Genomic DNA, 17,677 nt, shown 5'->3' on the forward strand with positions numbered 1-17,677 from the left:
GGGCTTCATAAAGTGACAAATAAATAACAAACCAACTGCGTTCAGGACAGCTCGGTTGGTTAGAGCGTGTGGTGCTGACAATGCCAAGGTTGCAGGTTTGTTCCCTGTATGGGGCAGCTGTATTGCAGGGGGTTGGACTAGATGATCCTCAGGACCCCTTTTAACTCTACAATTATATGATACTATGAATGAGGAATGAAGGCTAAGTGAGGTAGGGGGCTTACTGAGGTCTGTGGTCTCCAGGCGCTGTTGGGACTACAGCTCCCATCATTCCTCACAGCTCGCCACCTTATCCGGGGCCGATGGGAGTTGGAGTCCAGCATCATCTTGAAATCCTCTTCCCCCACCACCACCCGTTCTAAAAGTACTGCCCAGAAAGGGCTCCGTTTTACAACAACGGCGGACTCTGAAGGGAAGAGACTCGAGCCCTGCCCTCCCGAGGAGCGAAAGAGAGGCGAGCTCATTGGGCCGCCTCTCCCCCCTCAGGCCGGCTTTTTCGGGTGGGCGAGGCTAGGCCGCGCAGCCGGCTGGGCGGTCCTCGGTTTCCAAGGGAACCGGCTGGGAGCCGCGCGCGCGCGCGCGCCCGGGGCTCCTTCCGCTAACCGCCGCTGTTGTCGTCGCTGCGGCTTCTACCGCCGCCACCGCCGCCGCCATGTTGATGCTGGGCCGCGGGCTGGACGCCAGGTAACGGCTCTGCGGAGAGGCAGAGGGGCGGGCGGGAGCGGGGTCAAGCTGCCCTCCGCCTTGGCTGTTGGCCGCAAAGCGAGGGATCTTCGCCGACCGGGGTCGGGGGGAGGCGCAGCGAACAAGGATGCTCGCCTTGGGGTGGACGGGAGGACGGCCCCCTAATTGGGGGTTTCGGGGAGGGGGTAGGTTTGGATGATTTGGGGATCCCTACCACCACACCCATCGACCTACATACGATGGGTCCCCCCGGGTTTGTATCCTAACAAGCAAGTAGCCCACCCCCTTCTCTTCATCCCCGACTGTGTCTCGGCCGCGAGGGGGAAGGCACTCTGCACGCGCTCAGGAACCCTACGCGTATTTTAGAGCTCGGCGCTGAAATCCTCGGGTGTGCGTATTTGGGAGGTCCCGGTGAACCTAAGGGGCCGAGGACTCGGAGCTAGATTCAAAGCTTCGCAGCAAGCAAGTTCTCCTTGCGCAAATCCGAGCGCAATGGAAAGCTTGGAGGAGAAACGAAGCCCGGTCTGTCTCAGGCGCCCGGTCGCTAGAATCACCCACCCCACCGCAACTTCGCTGTTGTTGCGCCTGCTTCGAAATCTCCCTCGGAAGAAGTAATGACTCATTCTTTTCTCCATTCCACACACACGTTTTAGATACTATGGAATGTGTAATCCTTCTGGGTTTTAGAAAATGAGCTATACTATTTTTGCAATGCAGCTCTAATATGTATTTTAAAGGTTTGTGCCTGTAGCCAAGGGGGCGCAGAGGGACAGCTCCCTCTCCCCATCAAGTAAAACAATAGAAATACTAACTATCTTGGTTCTCTCTCCTTCCCCCAAACAAAAATCCTGGCTACGCCCATGGAAAGGTTTTTAACTCATCTTTCAGGGCACACAGCCCTCATATGGTACCACCTGAAGATACATTTGCAAAGTACACGCACACACCAGCAGCAGCATGATTTAGTAAATACAGACTTGAATAAATATGTTTTCATATATTAATAGCCAGCACTGAAAAGGGCATGCACCACTTGGTGGGATGCGGGGAGGCAGTTCCAAAGGTGTGGGGCCACTGCTGAGAAAACTGCCCCTAGTATTCACCAGTGTAACAGCTCTTGCTGGCATTCGGATTTTTGAATACTAATACTTGGGCATGTTCATACAGGTAACTGAAGACTTGCCCTAAATATATTGTTCATCACTGAACTACCAGGAACGTTATTATTACTTCCAGCAGATAATCAGATGTGGCATTTGGGGAATCCCAGGAGCTAGGGAACTTGGAACACCTATACAGTGGTACCTCGGTTTATGAATACAATTGGTTCCGGAAGTCTGTTCATAAACTGAAGCGTTCATAAACTGAAGCGAACTTTCCCATTGAAAGTAATGGAAAGTGGATTAATCCGTTCCAGACGGTCCGCGGAGTAACCGTTCATAAACTGAAGCGAACTTTTCCATTGAAAGTAATGGAAAGTGGATTAATCCGTTCCAGACGGGTCCGCGAAGTACTTAAACTGAAGCGTTCATAAACTGAAACATGGGTGTAATTGGTTCCGGAAGTCTGTTCATAAACTGAAGCGTTCATAAACTGAAGCGAACTTTCCCATTAAAAGTAATGGAAAGTGAATTAATCCGTTCCAGATGGGTCCGCGGCGTTCATAAACCGAAAATTCATAAACCGAGGTGTTCATAAACCGAGGTTCCACTGTATGCTGTTCAAACTTGATGGAGGGGGCCATCTTGAGAAAGCTACAGAAGATTAACAGCAGTAATAGCTCAGTTAATTAATCTCAGGTTCGTGGGTCTGAGCCCCACATTGGGGGGAAAGATTCATTCATCAGAGAGGGTTGAACTAGATGACTCTCATGGTCACTTCCAACTCTAGAATTCTATGAATTAATGATATTCACCCTAAACACTTACCAATAGAGCAGATTGTTTTTTCTTCTCTTCAAATGAACTGAGATCAAAATAATTGTAGTATTATCGGAGTTGTTTAGGCTGTTGTCAATGTTGCCTGACCATAATGCTTTAACTTCTTTGTCTAGGGACAACCAGACTCGTCAAGTACGAGAATCTGTGTCAAAAGTGGAAAAACATTTTGGTGAATTGTGCCAAATATTTGCAGCATATGTACGAAAAACTGCCAGACTGCGAGACAAAGCAGATCTTCTAGTAAATGAGATTCATGCTTATGCAGCTACAGAAACACCAAGTTTAAGGAATGGATTGAAAAACTTTGCAAACGAGTTTTCCAAACTTCAAGATTATCGCCACGCAGAGGTATATAATACACTTCATGGTGGAAAGTTTGTATTTTAAATTACAAGCTAGTACTGTACTTTTATTTGCACATGACTTTATGCACTTTAGAATAAGAGGTTGGATCCAGAGTATGTTAGTTGTGCTAAGGTCCTATGAGACAAGTTTGTCTTACCTTTTTCACATTGATTTCGGGGGGATTAAAGTCCATATTTTCTTGCTCTGATGCAGCCCAAGGAAAACACAGAATCCACTGATCAGCTAACAATATAAATACTGGGTAATTAGCAGCAGTACTACCGTTTGCAAATGACCGTGGCATTTTTTAAAAAGGAGCTGCATTGCTGCTGCTCCCCCCCCCCCCGGGTTACACCACTGCTCTTCCATCTTGCCATTTTAAAATGATTATTCTGTTCTTATGTGCTCTTTTCTGAACTCTGACCTGTGTTCAGCATTGCTGAGATGAGTGCACACTGCATATGTTTCCCCTTAAAGAATGATACAGTTGCTAGTTGGGTTCTTAGGCTTGGAAAGGCAAAGACAGATTGCAAAGCTGGCATGACTTGGAAATGTTTCCAGTAATCAAAAGAATAAATGTTAGTATATTGCATAGATTCAGTGCTACTCTCATGACAGCTGTTTCTTCCTGTTTTATTTCTGATCATCGTAATTTATAAGGTGCTTAAAACACTCCTAAGCAAAAGAGCAAGAAAAGTGCCTGCCAATATTATTGGCTTCAAATCTAATAAACACAAAAAGAGACAAGCGTTCAGGTAGCATGTGTCACATCATGATTTCACATAATAGCCATTGTGGTAGAAGATCCAAATTACAGCTAGTCTATGAAGGTGGATGGAGACATCCTTGCCATCTTGCATTTCTCAAAATGGTCATGTTTCATAGTTACACAAATCGCCATGCCATTTTCTGCTTTTCCCCCTCGTATCATCCAGCAAACCTTTCCTTGCAGAAATACCCCGGGTTGGGGGGGAAAACTCATTTAGAAACTTTAATCAAATTGAATAACTAAATCTTTAGATGTTTGGGGCAAATTTTACCAGATGGTGCTGAAAGTTAAGGACACTTTTATTTACCTGTGTTTACTTTGGTCCTGCTTTATTACTGTAAATGGGAATGAGGGGAACAGTATTAAATGTTTTCTTTCCTACTATGCTTATTCAATATTTCGAAAAGACAACTGTAGTGAGTGTTTTGAGAGATGTCATTTGTATTTCAATTTATTCTTTGAGCTAAAAGGCAGATAATTAATCAACTGTATTTTAAAGTAAATATGCAGATGTAATACTAAATACTAAAACCAAAATTGAATTTTCTTACTGCAGAATTGTAGTATGCTTTTCCTCTTCCTTAGTTGTGTGTTTGAATTTCCTCAAAACCAGTTTTAAGACTGATAGCCAAAATTTAAAGCCAAAATAATACTTCATTACTCCTCTTTACAGGTAGAAAGACTTGAAGCAAAAGTTGTTGAACCTCTGAAATGTTATGGGACCATCATAAAACTTAAGAGAGTAGGTGATGGATTTTGTTTTCCATTGCATGTCTATTTTCTTTTCAAGGAAGGTAAATAACTAAGCAAGTTCAACTGATGCTTCTGCTCTCATAAATTAGTATTTCAGTAATCATTTGTTGGTAAATTCAGCAAGAAAATGTCATATCAATAATTAAACTTTACATACCTGAACATAACACTAGAACCTAAGGTCATCCAATGAAGTAGAATTAGACAACTTCATGGAATAACTGTCAGTGGCTATGCTACCCGAAGGATCAAACACAGTATGCCTCTTGATTGGAAACCACAGCAGGAAAAGGCTGTTCTGTTGACCTCATGTCATGCTTTTAAGACAGCACAAGGATGATGTGGATCAGTTAGTAATCTAGCAACCACATTCTGAACCAATGCAATCTTATTCAAAATGCAGCACCACAGAGGCAGCTCTTGTGTTTATGAGACTGAAATTCAGAATACACACAGGTCCCACTATCTGCATGCTCTTTATACAAAAATTCACTTACCCACACTTAAAGAAATATGCCCAAACCTTGCTATATGCTTGGCAGATTCACTTATCTGAACAGCAGCTGGCTTCCTTACTTCCTTGTATTTGGGGGTTTGCTACTCAACAGTTCCCATTTCCAGGCAGAAGCCATGGAGGGAGGGAGGGATGAGATCAGACGAATCAAAGGGCAAAAAAAAGCAGATAAATTAGGGAGCAAGAGAGATCATACTAATCAGATTTTTTTGCTTTCTATCTCTTTTTATAATTGGCTGCAGCAATTTCAGGAAGAAACCATGGAGACATGGGAAAGAGCACACAAATCCCTCATTAGAAGTGTATTCATAGGAAATATTGAAAAGCTATAGGCCTGGAAGTGGGAAATTACCACCTATTTAAGATTGCCTCCCATGCATTTAAGATGATATTTGATGGAAAGATACAGTACTGCAAATATTGCCATTAAGAATGGGGAAATGGGGGTTCTGTTTTCTGCCTTTCATTACCTATTACTGTATAAGAATAATCAAGTTTTCTTGTTTTACTTTATTATCTTTTATTTGGCAATTGCATATATTCTGTGTATATTGAACTTTGTCATGTGATATCTGATTAAGATTGTCTTGTATTAATCCTAGTATTACATGCATACCCATAGCATTAGAGAACCTTTTCTTTAGAAAAAATCCCATCTCTGATTATTTTTATTATATATTCATTTATATCCTGGGACGTGGGTGGCGCTGTGGGTTAAACCACAGACCCTAGGGCTTGCCAATCAGAATGTCGGCGGTTCTAATCCCCGAGACGGGGCGAGCTCCCGTTGCTCGGTCCCAGCTCCTGCCAACCTAGCAGTTCGAAAGCATGTCAAAGTGCAAGTAGATAAATAGGTACTGCTACAGTGGGATGGTAGGGACCCAGGTGGCGCTGTGGGTTAAACCACTGAGCCTAGGGCTTGCTGATCAGAAGGTCAGTGGTTCGAATCCCTGTAACGGGGTGAGCTCCTGTTGCTCGGTCCCAGCTCCTGCCAACCTAGCAGTTTGAAAGCACGTCAAAATGCAAGTAGATAAATAGGTACCACTACAGCGGGAAGGTAAACGGCGTTTCCGTGTGCTGCTCTGGTTCGCCAGAAGTGGCTTTGTCATGCTGGCCACATGACCTGGAAAGCTATACGCCGGCTCCCTCGGCCAATAATGCGAGATGAGCACGCAACCCCAGAGTCGGTCACGACTGGACCTAATGGTCAGGGGTCCCTTTACCTTTAGCTTATAGTGGGAAGGTAAACGGTGTTTCCGTGTGCTGCTCTGGTTCACCAGAAGTGGCTTTGTCATGCTGGCCACATGACCCGGAAGCTGTACGCCGGCTCCCTCGGCCAATAATGCGAGATGAGCGCCGCAACCCCAGAGTCGGTCACGATTGGACCTAATGGTTAGGGGTCCCTTTACCTTTACTACCCAACAGGGGCACAAGACGGCTTATAGATAAAATAGGAATAGCTAAAAACGTGGGGGGGGGAATCATTTAAAAACCAACATTAATATAATCAAAACTATGTATGTAATCTAGTAGCATACAGATAATTACAATAAAAGCACAGCACCAGCCCTGTCATTAAAAGCAGTTTCCAGTTCATAATCCTGTCTCGATTAGTAGTCTTAACTTCCAAGACCTGGTATTGCACAAAATGAATGGTTAGTGTGGTAAAACTGCTTTGACTTGAAGGCTAGTTATCAGGAACTCAAATGAACAGAAAACGTTTCTGTAAAATCTTTACACTTTGAGTGTGTCCATATATATGATTTCAGGAGGATCTCAAAGCAACTTTATCAGCAAAGAATCGAGAAGCAAAACAGCTCTCTCAGCTTGAAAAGACGCGTCAACGAAATCCATCAGACCGGCACATTATTGTATCCTTTGCAAACCAAGTATTTAGCAGCTTTCAAAGATGCACTTTACTAGATGACTGTTGCAAAATTTATGTTTCTGTGAGATATGCCTCTCCAGTGCAATTTCTTCCACATAGTATGTGGAATATAGTATGCTGCATCAATAGGAGTATATCATCTAGATCTAGGGAAGTACCACTGTATTCTGCTCTGGTCAGACCTCACCTGGAGTACTGTGTCCAGTTCTGGGCACCACAGTTCAAGAAGGATACTGACAAACTGGAACGTGTCCAGAGGAGGGCAACCAAAATGGTCAAAGGCCTGGAAACGGTGCCTTATGAGGAACGGCTTAGGGAGCTGGGTATGTTTAGCCTGGAGAAGAGAAGGTTAAGGGGTGATATGATAGCCATGTTCAAATATATGAAAGGATGTCATATGGAGGAGGGAGTAAGATTGTTTTCTGCTGCTCCAGAGAAGCGGACACGGAGCAATGGATTCAAACTACAAGAAAGAAGATTCCACCTAAACATTAGGAAGAACGTCCTGACAGTAAGAGCTGTTCGGTATTGGAATTTGCTACCAAAGAGTGTGGTGGAGTCTCCTTCTTTGGAGGTCTTTAAGCAGAGGCTTGACAGGCATATGTCAAGAATGCTTTGATGGTGTTTCCTGCTTGGCAGGGGGTTGGACTGGATGGCCCTTGTGGTCTCTTCCAACTTTATGATTCTACAATTCTATGTCCCTAAAGCAGTGGTTTTCAATGATGGTCAGAGGTGCGGCAGGCAACGCTGGCGTCTGTCCCTCTTTCCTTCCCTCCTTCTTCTGATGCCCACATCTCTGCTTCCTAAAGGCTTGCACAGCTGTTGCAGTGGCCATGGCTACAAGCTCCCCAAGCGCATAGTGTCTCTGGGGCTTGCCAGGGGGTGCTGGTTGCCAGGAGCCGAGGCGGCCTTGGAGTAAGCAAGCAAGGGAGCTGAGCCAGCCAGTCCATCAGTCCTTGCTGTTGGGAATGGACAGACAAGTGGAAGACTGGGCAGGCTGGCGCTGGCCTTTCTTGTGCTTGCTGTTTGCATGGCCTGCCTGGGAGCTGAGTGACCGGTGCTGAAGGGGAGCCCTTCTGCCATGCAGGCCCAGCAGCGTCCACTGCTGCCTCCTAAGGTAAGGTGCTGGCCTCATGTTCACCTTTGACCAGTCTCCGTTGGGCCACTAAGATTGGGGGCATCCCTTTCCCAGAACCCTTTGAGGCAGTGTGAGGAGGCAGCTGTCTTTGGGGCAGGGGAGAGCAGCTTAGAGACCAGGGGTGGCAGCACTGACTGCCCAGAGGAGGCTGAGGGAACACCCCACAAGGGTGAGAGGCTGCCAGCTCTCTGGGCTCCTGGGCCCCACAGGGGAGCTGCAGAAAGAATGCAGTTGGTCAAGGGAGCCGTGGACTCAAAAAGGTTGAAAACCTCTGCCGTAAAGTATGGTATTCTGGCTGATTGATAGCAACATCAGCAGATAACATAATTTAAAAGGAGTTGTCTACCAATGAAGCTCCTGAGAGGAAAATAATCTTTCTAAGCTCTCTGTTTTGTTATAGGTTCTAGATTTTCTTTTTAAAAATCCATCAGAAATACATCTGAATGCCTAAGATACACTGGGAGCCAACTGAGTTATTTGTATATAAATATGCTTTTATGTCTGTTGAATACCACAGTGTTAGCACCTTCCATAACTTAAAATATTTCATTTACTGCAAACTTCAGTCACAGGTAGGTCTTCTTTTTTTGATGCAGTATCAGATTAAATTCTACTATTGATAATTATGTTTCATCAGTTATTTGTATATCAGCATCCCAGCTGTACAAGTTACTGTATCTTTTTTACAATCATTATGGTGAAGCCAATAAACACCAGATGTCATCAGCTGTTCTAAGGTTCTTTTCTGGTAAAACAGCAGCTTGAAAAAGTAGATGAAGTATAATGTAATGTTTATTACATTATTATATTGCTTAAAAAGATACACGCATGTCATGGTCAGCTTGTTTTGGCTTCAAAAAATTTCTTAGGGAGAAAGGCAAAAATGCTAGAAATTCAATTATAAGAGACTTTAACTTCCTTTCTGGTGCAGGAGACAGTAGTGTAGCAAAGGTCCGAGACAGTACCAGAGTAAAGTGCCCTGAAATTCAGCTCTGACGTGGTTAAGTGCTTTTTAAAGTTGGTCATTCACTCAACGGAAACCTATACCATTACTTTGATTGCTACAGCATTTCCCACACTATTGCCCTATATAGAGGGCAGACTTCAGTTGGTGTTATTCCACTGATGAAAGACATCCATCAGAAGGGGAGGAAATCAATTTCTGGAGATTCCTCCTCCCCCTCTTGTCCAACAAAATCTCCTTCAGACTCCAAGCCTTTGGAGATTTGCAGGGGCTGTAAAGAGAAATGATTTCAAACTGCTTAACTGTTCCAATTGTTGGGTGCGTTCCATCAGCACAGTAGCCCAAATTGTATTCCACCCAGAGTTTATGATAATCTTAAAGCAATTTTTTTTTAAAAAAAATCCTTTATTAGTATTAGCTGCATTTTTGCATGTGAGCCACAAGACCAGTTATTTTCCAAACCGTGGAAATGAGCAATAAAATGGTAGCAGTGATGCAGTGTAACTGCTTTGGAAGTCTGAACTGGCAGTTACTGACCATTAAAGAGATCCTCAATAACTCAGAACTGTGAAAAAGGGCGAGTTTCCTGTTAGGGATCATGAGGAAAGGTTGAAAATAAAACTGCTAATATCAGAATGACATTAAACAAATATATGGTGCAACTGCACTTGGGGATCATGTATACAGTTCTGGTCACCTCCTCTCAAATAGGGTACCATATTTTTTCCGTGTATAAGACTAGGTTTTCCCCCTCAAAAATAATGTCAAAAATTAGGGGGCATCTTATACACGGATACATCTCCCCCCATTTTCTTAAACCTGAGTCCCCCAAAATAGGGGGGGTCTTATACATGGGGGCGTCTTATAGACAGAAAAATATGGTATTTTAGATCCTTAAATGTTCAGAAAAGGTAAGCCAAATAGCCATTGGGCTAACATAATTCCCTATGAGGAAAGGTTGCAAATGTGCATCTTTAGAATGAAGGCAAATAAAGGCAGTGAATTGGCATGACCAATGTCTATACAGTCATGCATGAGGTATATAAATAGATATGATGATTTGGTGGAAAAAGTAGATGGAGATGGTTTTCTCCTCTCAGTACTAGAACCCAGGGTCATCCAATAAAGCTGAATAGAGGGAGATTAAGGACAAACAAGGGGAAGTATTTCTTCATACAACACATAGTAAAACCATAGAATTTGCTATCACAAGCTGTTGTAACAGCCACCAAGCCAGCCAGATTTACAAGGGGTTTACACAAATTCACGGAGGATAAGGCTACCAATGGCTACTAGCTGTGATGTCCAGTTTCAGAGGCAATGTTTCTCTGAATGCCAGTTGCTAGGGAGCCCAAGTACAAAGAGTCCTGTTGTGCTCATATTCTCTTTGCAGGCTTTCAATGGGCATTTGGTTGGTCACTGAGAGAACAGGAGACTGAACTAGCTGGGCTTTGTTCTGATCCAGGGGAACTCTTCTTATGAAATACAGTGTAATAACTTTGTTCTGAGAGCTACCACTATAGTGGTTCATATTTCCAGGGCATACTGATTAATAGCATCCGTTCAAAATTATAGGAATAACATCTGTTTATCATTTATATTTAAAGGCCGAAAGTGAATTACAAAGAGCTTCACTGGATGCCACGCGGACAAGTCGGTACTTGGAAGAAACCATTGACAACTTTGAAAAACAAAAAATAAGAGATATAAAGGTGTGTGAGGGAGCGGGTATACTCTAATATAAATCAACAACCTAAAAAATGGCTCAGGGAAAGAGCCATTTAGATTGTCTATTTAATATTCCTTCACTATTTATTTTAACAAACGTTCACCTGCTATTGGGGACCAACAGGTCCCCTTGTCCTAGCTAGAAATAAATACCATTATAATTTCAAAATGACTTCAGTTTTACATAATAAAATTTACTTTATATCTCCTTTTAAAGTTTTCATTTGTATATCAATAAAGCACAAAAACTATTGGGGTACATTGGATCACATGTTGTTCCCTTAAAAAAAAAATGTACAGAGAGCATTATTTCTTTTGTGACGCAACTGGAGCAAAGCTATAAACCACCAAGTAAACAATCCTCCTTGTGCTATCAGGAAGCCCTAGAGAAGAAAGCAGTACAAAAAAAGAAGCCCAAAAATGCCTAGATGAAATGTCTGGTCATAGTACATAACAGAAGGAATATAGCATATCCTCAAGAGCAGGTTTTGGGGCTCCAGGGGGGAAGAGGAGAAGAGTAAGTCCCGTTCCACAAGTCTGCTTGCACAATGTTGAAGACAACCCATTACAAATAAGAAACTAGTGTTGCAAGTTTGCACTATAAGAGTGTTTACTCCTGTGTCAAGATAATGCCAATCTGAAGCAGAATTAACTCCCTAGGGTACAATTTACTCCAGGGTTCAATAGACTGCTGAGGTGCTTAAGGGTTTTGTGTGTGCTTGCACACGGAGGAATGTACAGACAAAATAAACTAAACAAAATCCACTCCACTGCTCTTGAAGTGGTATACTTACAAAAAATGGAATTAAGAGTACAAGCAAAATGCTAACATTTTTCAACTACTGTACCCAATTTTGAGACATTGCTGGGGATAGAATGGACTCGTCACAGGACAACTGACCCCATAACTGTGGAGAATTATGAAGTCGCTCATATTGGCTAATTTTTAACTTAAGAAATATTTCAAGCAGCTGCTGGAATTCACAGGAACCCCAGTGGGGTACGTTTGCCCCAGTTTGTGGGTAAAATGAGGTGTCAGCTTGTACTAGAATGCTAAAGGAAAATGTAAAAATTGTAACTGAGGATTTTTAGGTAATATATGTTGCAATGTAGTATCACAGCCCACTCACAGCTAGTTTCTACTTGTTATAAAAATAGGTAAAGCTGTTTCAGTCTTGTGCAGAACTTTAAAAATTGAGAGGCCAATTTTTTATGAAGAGCAGTTACTGTAACACTTTCTCCCTTCATTTGTTTTTAGAATATCTTTTCAGAATTTGTAACAATTGAAATGCTATTCCATGGGAAAGCCTTAGAAATTTACACTGCTGCCTACCAAACTATACAAAATATTGATGAGAATGAAGACCTAGAGGTAAGAAACATGATGAACTTCTAATGTACTGGTGTGCAGGGTTGTTGGTTTGTTTTCCCGACACAATTTACACAATATTTAATGTTATTGAGGCATATCTTTGGACCTGCTAACCAATGAGAGTGTCTTACCCAATATGCACCCATTTGACCCCTTAGATCAGTGGAATTGGCACATAGTGTGGCAGCACCCACACTTTGGAACTCCCTGCCTATTGAGATCAAGCAAGCGCCTTCATTTTACTCTTTTCGGCACCTAAAAACATTCCTGTTTAGACAAGCTTACCCAGATGCCAGTGTGGTGTAATGGTTAAGAGTGGTAGACTCGTAATCTGGTGAACCGCGTCTCCGCTCCTCCACATGCAGCTGCTGGGTGACCTTGGGCTGGTCACACTTCTCTGAAGTCTCTCAGCCTCACTCACCTCACAGAGTGTTTGTCGTGGGGGAGGAAGGGAAAGGAGAATGTTAGCCGCCTTGAGACTCCTTCAGGTAGTGATAAAGCGGGATATCAAATCCAAACTCCTCTGCTGCTGCTGCTGCTTAAAAAGTTTTAATGTTTTAGTATTTTAACATTTTAATGTTTTAAAGTAGGGCTGTATTTTTTCTTGATTTCAGAGTTTTATCTTTTGTAAACCGCTTTGAGATTATTATTATTTTACAATCAAGCAGTGTATAACTTTCGATAAATAAATAAATAAAATATCTAGCCCTTGTGCCATTGGCAACTCTTCAGTGAACTTCAGATAACTGAAAATCCTTAACAATGTATTCAGCCATAATGAACAAAATGAAGCCTGTGCTAGTGACAAGATTTAAGAGCAATTTTAAATCTTAACTTACTAAGGTGGAATATTTCTAAAGATTTATTAAGGGAAATCTCACATGCCAGCCCCTGTAGTGGTCAGCTGCAAGGCTTGGTCTATTCTTCCTGAGGCTACCATTTCACTTCCTGGTAAGGCATAGTTTAAAAAAAAAGAAAAGAAATGAAGACAAGTTTGGAGCCATAGAGGCAAACAGCATTTAGCTGCAATTTATCCCTGCAACCTTGCTTCAGACATCCACTCCAGCAAGTTAAGTAGAACTACTAGAATTTATGCCAGTATCTGTTGGCCATAAGGCAGTAGCACACCTGTTTTCTAGTTAGAATGTATGCTAGAAAAATCCTGTGGGCTCTATATAGCAGGGCACGGTAAACTTTTATGGCTCCAAGCTGCATTCATCCTTGGCCAACCCTCTGGAAGCTGCATGTGGGTTTGACCTCACCACACTCTTGCACAAAGCCACTAATTCATGCAGATGAGGTGAGGAGAGAGCTTGTAACCTCCTTTGCTCATCAAATGATTTAATGGATGACTGATGAGTAATCTGCATCCCCATTAGGGCACTAGGCACCATCCACTGCTTCCAACATGCTGGATCTTTTAAAAAAAATTGCTGCTGCCACAATCATTATCTTGCTGAGGGCAGAAAAAATTGTCTGCCGGATCACGTCTCTGCTCTAGGCACCCCTGCTGCACCTTATCTAGTTCTTGAGTTTTATAATTGGACAAACTGTGAAGCTTAACAGGACTGGCCAGTTTCCCATGTGAACTACCGGTGTATGTACACTCTTAGACAACAGGCTTCAGAATCATTTGCAAGGTGCTGAGGCTGTGGGGCAGACATGCACAGAGTCTTTCCTTGGGTAACAAACTGATATAGAAAAGGTTCACAGCAGGTAGATTTGAAAACCCCTGGTCTCCTGTGTATTCTGAACACCAACATTTATTTAACAGATGTTTCGGAGTTCGCTTTATCAAACAGAACATCAGTCTCGTTTGGATATTGTTCGTGCAAATTCAGAGTCTCCCCTTCAAAGGAATGCTTCATCCAAATCTTGTCCTGGAATAGTTCAGGTTGGTTAGAAAGCTTGAATGCTTTCCTTAGTTACATTCCATGAAATATTATTTAATTAATGAATTAAATTACCTCACTTTCTGATTTCCATCAACATCTTCTCTGGCCCTTTCTCCTCTGGGTAGGAAGACCTTCCTTCCTTCCCTCCTCCCTCCTGAACTTGTCACTGTGCAACTTTTATTCACTATGCAAGCAATTCCTGGTGTTTAGATTTGTTCAACCAAAGGTCTATGGCAGGGGTCCCCAAACTTACCCGGCTTTGGGCCAGAGGGTGGGGGAACGTGTGTGTGCGTGAGCCCATACGTGTGCACGCTATTTCCAACACACTTCCGGGTGGGAGGAGTACCGGGAATAGCTTGTGCACATGCGCACGGGCATCCTCCGACCCAGAAGTGCACCGGAAATGACGCTAGTGCAAGCACGCAAGTGATATCTGGCGCACATCTGACCCGGAAGTGGGCAGCCGCGCTGCGCTGCTAAAAGCGCGCGGCAGCGGGGGTCATCGCAGGCCGGATAAAAGAGGCCTTCGGTCCATATCCAGCCCGCAGGCCTGAATCTGGGGACCCCTGGTCTATGGTACTGCTACAAAGCAGGGCAGGCAAGGGAGGAGGAGTTGGTTAGACAAGCAACTTTTGACACCACCCACCCACCTCTCACACCACCTTCCCAAAGGCCAGTGTCTCGCTTACCCGGCTTTGGGAAAGCAGCATGGAAGCTGTCGGGGGAGTCAAATATGAAGCTCGCTCCCGCCCCACATGCGTGCCAAGGCAGTGTGAAGCCTACAGGGTCTGTATCAAATTACTCTTGCTGTCCACTTCGTATGAAAGTTGGCCTGCCCTCAGACTTTTACAGGAAAGCTCACCTGCATGTTACTCCACACCTACTGGATCCTGTTTGAGAAACAGTGCCTTATATGATCACCTGCCAACCATACACCCATACTATATACAAAAAATATTTTTTTAAAAAACAAGATACTGAATATATATTTAAATGCAGATTTGACTTCATTTAAGGCTAATGCTTTTTTTGGTTACAATTTTAAAAATTCTGATTTGTCATATTCTGTGTAGCAGATTTCCAGAAATCCATTGAAAAAGGAGGAGGAAGATGAAGAGTATGACAATGAGGATGAATATGAAGATTAGCATTAAAACCACCAAGGAAGAGAGCACCTTTGAGACTAGAAAGCGTTTCCCCTGCAAATTGATATTTTTCATTGTGTTGATGCTCGGTGATAAGACACAATTAAGACTATTCATTTAAACTACAGTAAAGAAAGAACTGATCACTGTTACCTGACAATTATTATTTTTTAATGGTATGAAATTTAATGGTCCACTAAAAGTAGATTTGAGCAATATCAAAATAAAGTTGTGTCAGTGAGTTTAGTTGTGTTTGAAGGAATTCAGAGTTCCATAATTATGAAAGACCTAGATAGCTCAGTTGGTTAGAGCATGGTGCTCATAACGCGAAGCTGCAGGTTCTATCCCCATATGGGAAAGCTGCATATTCCTGCACTGCCAGGGTTTGGACTAGATTATTCTCAGGGTTCCTTTCAACTCTACAATTCTATGATTCTATTTCAGAATACATTTTGACGTTTCACAAACAACCTTCATAGAAAAGATAGCCTCAATCCCTAGCAACCAAGTTAATCTTCCGTTTCCCAATGTATGCCAAAGCATGGAAGCAAATTAAGCAGCTGGTGAAAATAGACAGCACTGCTTTGTTCAGTTCACTTTATAATCTAGTGTTCTCATAAAGGTGTAACAAAACATTCCAAAATTGTCATTGTCTGACTTACCATATTCATGGAGTGTTAAATTGGGTGGCTAGCACACAGGTTTATGTGCCTATTCTTACTTGAGGACTTTCCTAACATTCTGCCCCTCAATCTTTAACTTACGTTATAGCTGCATCAATGCAGATGACGGCATAAAATCTGCATCAATGCAGCAGTTCAGCTGCTTCAGTATTCTTCGTGAAAGTGCCTTCAGTATTACAGAACTTCTAATTTACATTTTATTTTCCTTGTAATACCTATAGGGATACAAAATGGAATGCAGCTGATATTTGGGGTGATTTATTTTCTTTTTATTTCAGATGTGGGAAACCTTGGCCGCCCAAATGTTGCTTCTACTGGCTATGCTCGCTAGGGCTGGTGGGAACTGCAGTTCAGCAATGTCTCAAAGGCCAAAGTTTCCCCACACCTGCCAATTTTTCTTCATACCAGCATTTCTACATTAACTTTTTATTATCAGTATTATAAACTCTAGTCTTTCTGCATGAATTTCAGTTTTGTCTTTGACTTTAAATACAACTACATTATGGCATAATCTAAGTCATTGGGAATAATTACAATAAATAAATACTTGTATTTTTCACAAAATAGCATTTTTCCTCTGTCAGTAATTCTTAACTGTGGCCTGCAGAACAGAGATGGACTTGGAATGATACAATTAAGAGGGTAAAGCTGGAAGACTATTCTGAAGGTGCCAAATGTAAAACTCGCCTGTAAAGGAACCATAGTGAATATGAGAAAGCAAGCACAACGCCTTAACACTGATCTCTTGCTTTACAACCATCTCAGTCATACACAGGACAACCAAGCAGCAATACTCACCTCTCTCTCATTTGTAGTGTACAGTGGTGCCTCGACTTACGAATTTAATCCATTCCAAAGGCACCTTCGTAGGTCGAAAAATTCCTAAGTCGAAAAGTGCCATTGGAAACGCGATATCCCATAGGAATGCATTGGAAACGGAAAAATCCGTAAGTCGAAGCAACCCCATGTAAAAATTCGTAAGTCAAAAAAACCCTATCTAAAACCGCCACAGGTTCCATTCAGATGTCGATAAATTCATAAGCGTGCGGCCATTTGTCCCATTCCCAAGTCGAAAAATTCGGTTGTTGAGTCGTTCTTAAGTCGAGGTACCACTGTACTATGGTTATGTAGTGTACTACAGTGGAGCGTAGGGACAGCTGTTAGCACTCCAAAGCCAATGGGGTTGCTGTGCTAGGGACAGCTGTTAGCACTCCAAAGCCAGTGGGGTTGCTGTGCACCCTTAACCACCATTAGAAATATTTTTGAACAAACCTGAAGCAATTTATACTCCATCCTCAACAGTTAATGCGTTCAGTTGTCTTGAAGTGATCCATCTTCCCCCTACCACTTTCAATTTAAAACAAAAACCCCACAAGTAAGTTATCAAGTCTATTTTGCACTTACTGAACTGAATGGATAAGTAAAATTAATTAAGTTCCATTCTTTTCCAACTTAATGAAACACAATAGAGAAAAGTTCAAGTTTTACTTACACACAAGCACACACACACCCCTACAAAACACTGCTGGGGTCAGTTGGACCCCAAGAGTAAGGTTTCTGCTCCAAACTGGCCTTGACCTGATGGAAAGGCTAACACACTCATAGTTCAAACTTCCAAACACTGCTTTCTTAGATGTAATGTAATCAATCCTAATACATTACATGCATGAAATCGGAATCATGTTAGAACAATGAGATTATAGATTATACCTGTTCCATTAGTAGCAGCCCAGTGTTACACCTAGGCATTCTGGGGGTCCTGTTCCCGATAGCCCAAGGGTAATTTAGATTAACAGCCAGAACCAATATACTGTAATAGTTTGTGTTAAGACTAGTTTTAGAAAAATCTCTTACTAGGT

The 17,677-nt window shown here is 42.5% G+C and overlaps 1 protein-coding gene and 1 long non-coding RNA gene across 5 annotated transcripts in view; one reads left to right on the top strand and one right to left on the bottom strand.

The window, feature by feature from the left end:
* Nucleotides 1-12,518, bottom strand: part of LOC148684873 (uncharacterized) — a 29,903-nt gene extending 17,385 nt beyond the window's left edge. For both annotated transcript variants that reach the window (XR_015951538.1, XR_015951537.1), the window contains exon 1: nucleotides 12,381-12,518. This is a non-coding gene — a long non-coding RNA (uncharacterized LOC148684873). The remainder of the gene's footprint in view (nucleotides 1-12,380) is intronic.
* Nucleotides 331-15,282, top strand: CIBAR1 (CBY1 interacting BAR domain containing 1). Of its 3 annotated transcripts, XM_088675696.1 has the most exons (8): nucleotides 331-684; nucleotides 2,738-2,972; nucleotides 4,412-4,480; nucleotides 6,775-6,876; nucleotides 10,603-10,707; nucleotides 11,982-12,095; nucleotides 13,870-13,989; nucleotides 15,064-15,282. In XM_088675696.1, exons 1-8 carry the CDS (start codon nucleotides 653-655, stop codon nucleotides 15,136-15,138), a joined length of 852 nt encoding a protein of 283 aa, XP_088531822.1. In that variant the 5' UTR covers nucleotides 331-652; the 3' UTR covers nucleotides 15,139-15,282. The 3 variants fall into 3 exon arrangements, with proteins under 3 accessions (XP_088531822.1, XP_088531821.1, XP_088531820.1); XM_088675695.1 differs by lacking the exons at nucleotides 10,603-10,707; nucleotides 11,982-12,095; nucleotides 13,870-13,989; nucleotides 15,064-15,282 and having other exon boundaries at nucleotides 6,775-7,639; XM_088675694.1 differs by lacking the exons at nucleotides 10,603-10,707; nucleotides 11,982-12,095; nucleotides 13,870-13,989; nucleotides 15,064-15,282 and having other exon boundaries at nucleotides 596-1,295; nucleotides 6,775-7,643.
* The last annotated feature ends 2,395 nt before the right edge of the window (nucleotides 15,283-17,677 follow it).

This window comes from Zootoca vivipara, chromosome 8 (genome assembly GCF_965207765.1).
Source record: "Zootoca vivipara chromosome 8, rZooViv2.hap1.1, whole genome shotgun sequence".
Taxonomy (NCBI): Eukaryota; Metazoa; Chordata; class Lepidosauria; order Squamata; family Lacertidae; genus Zootoca; species Zootoca vivipara.

Coding starts and splice junctions, on each gene's coding strand:
- CIBAR1 (XM_088675694.1), top strand. CDS start 1,177: ATGGAAAGCTTGGAGGAGAAACGAAGCCCGGTCTGTCTCAGGCGCCCG. Junction 1,296..2,737: donor CGAAATCTCCCTCGGAAGAA/GTAATGACTCAT, acceptor TTCTTTGTCTAG/GGACAACCAGACTCGTCAAG. Junction 2,973..4,411: donor AAGATTATCGCCACGCAGAG/GTATATAATACA, acceptor TCCTCTTTACAG/GTAGAAAGACTTGAAGCAAA.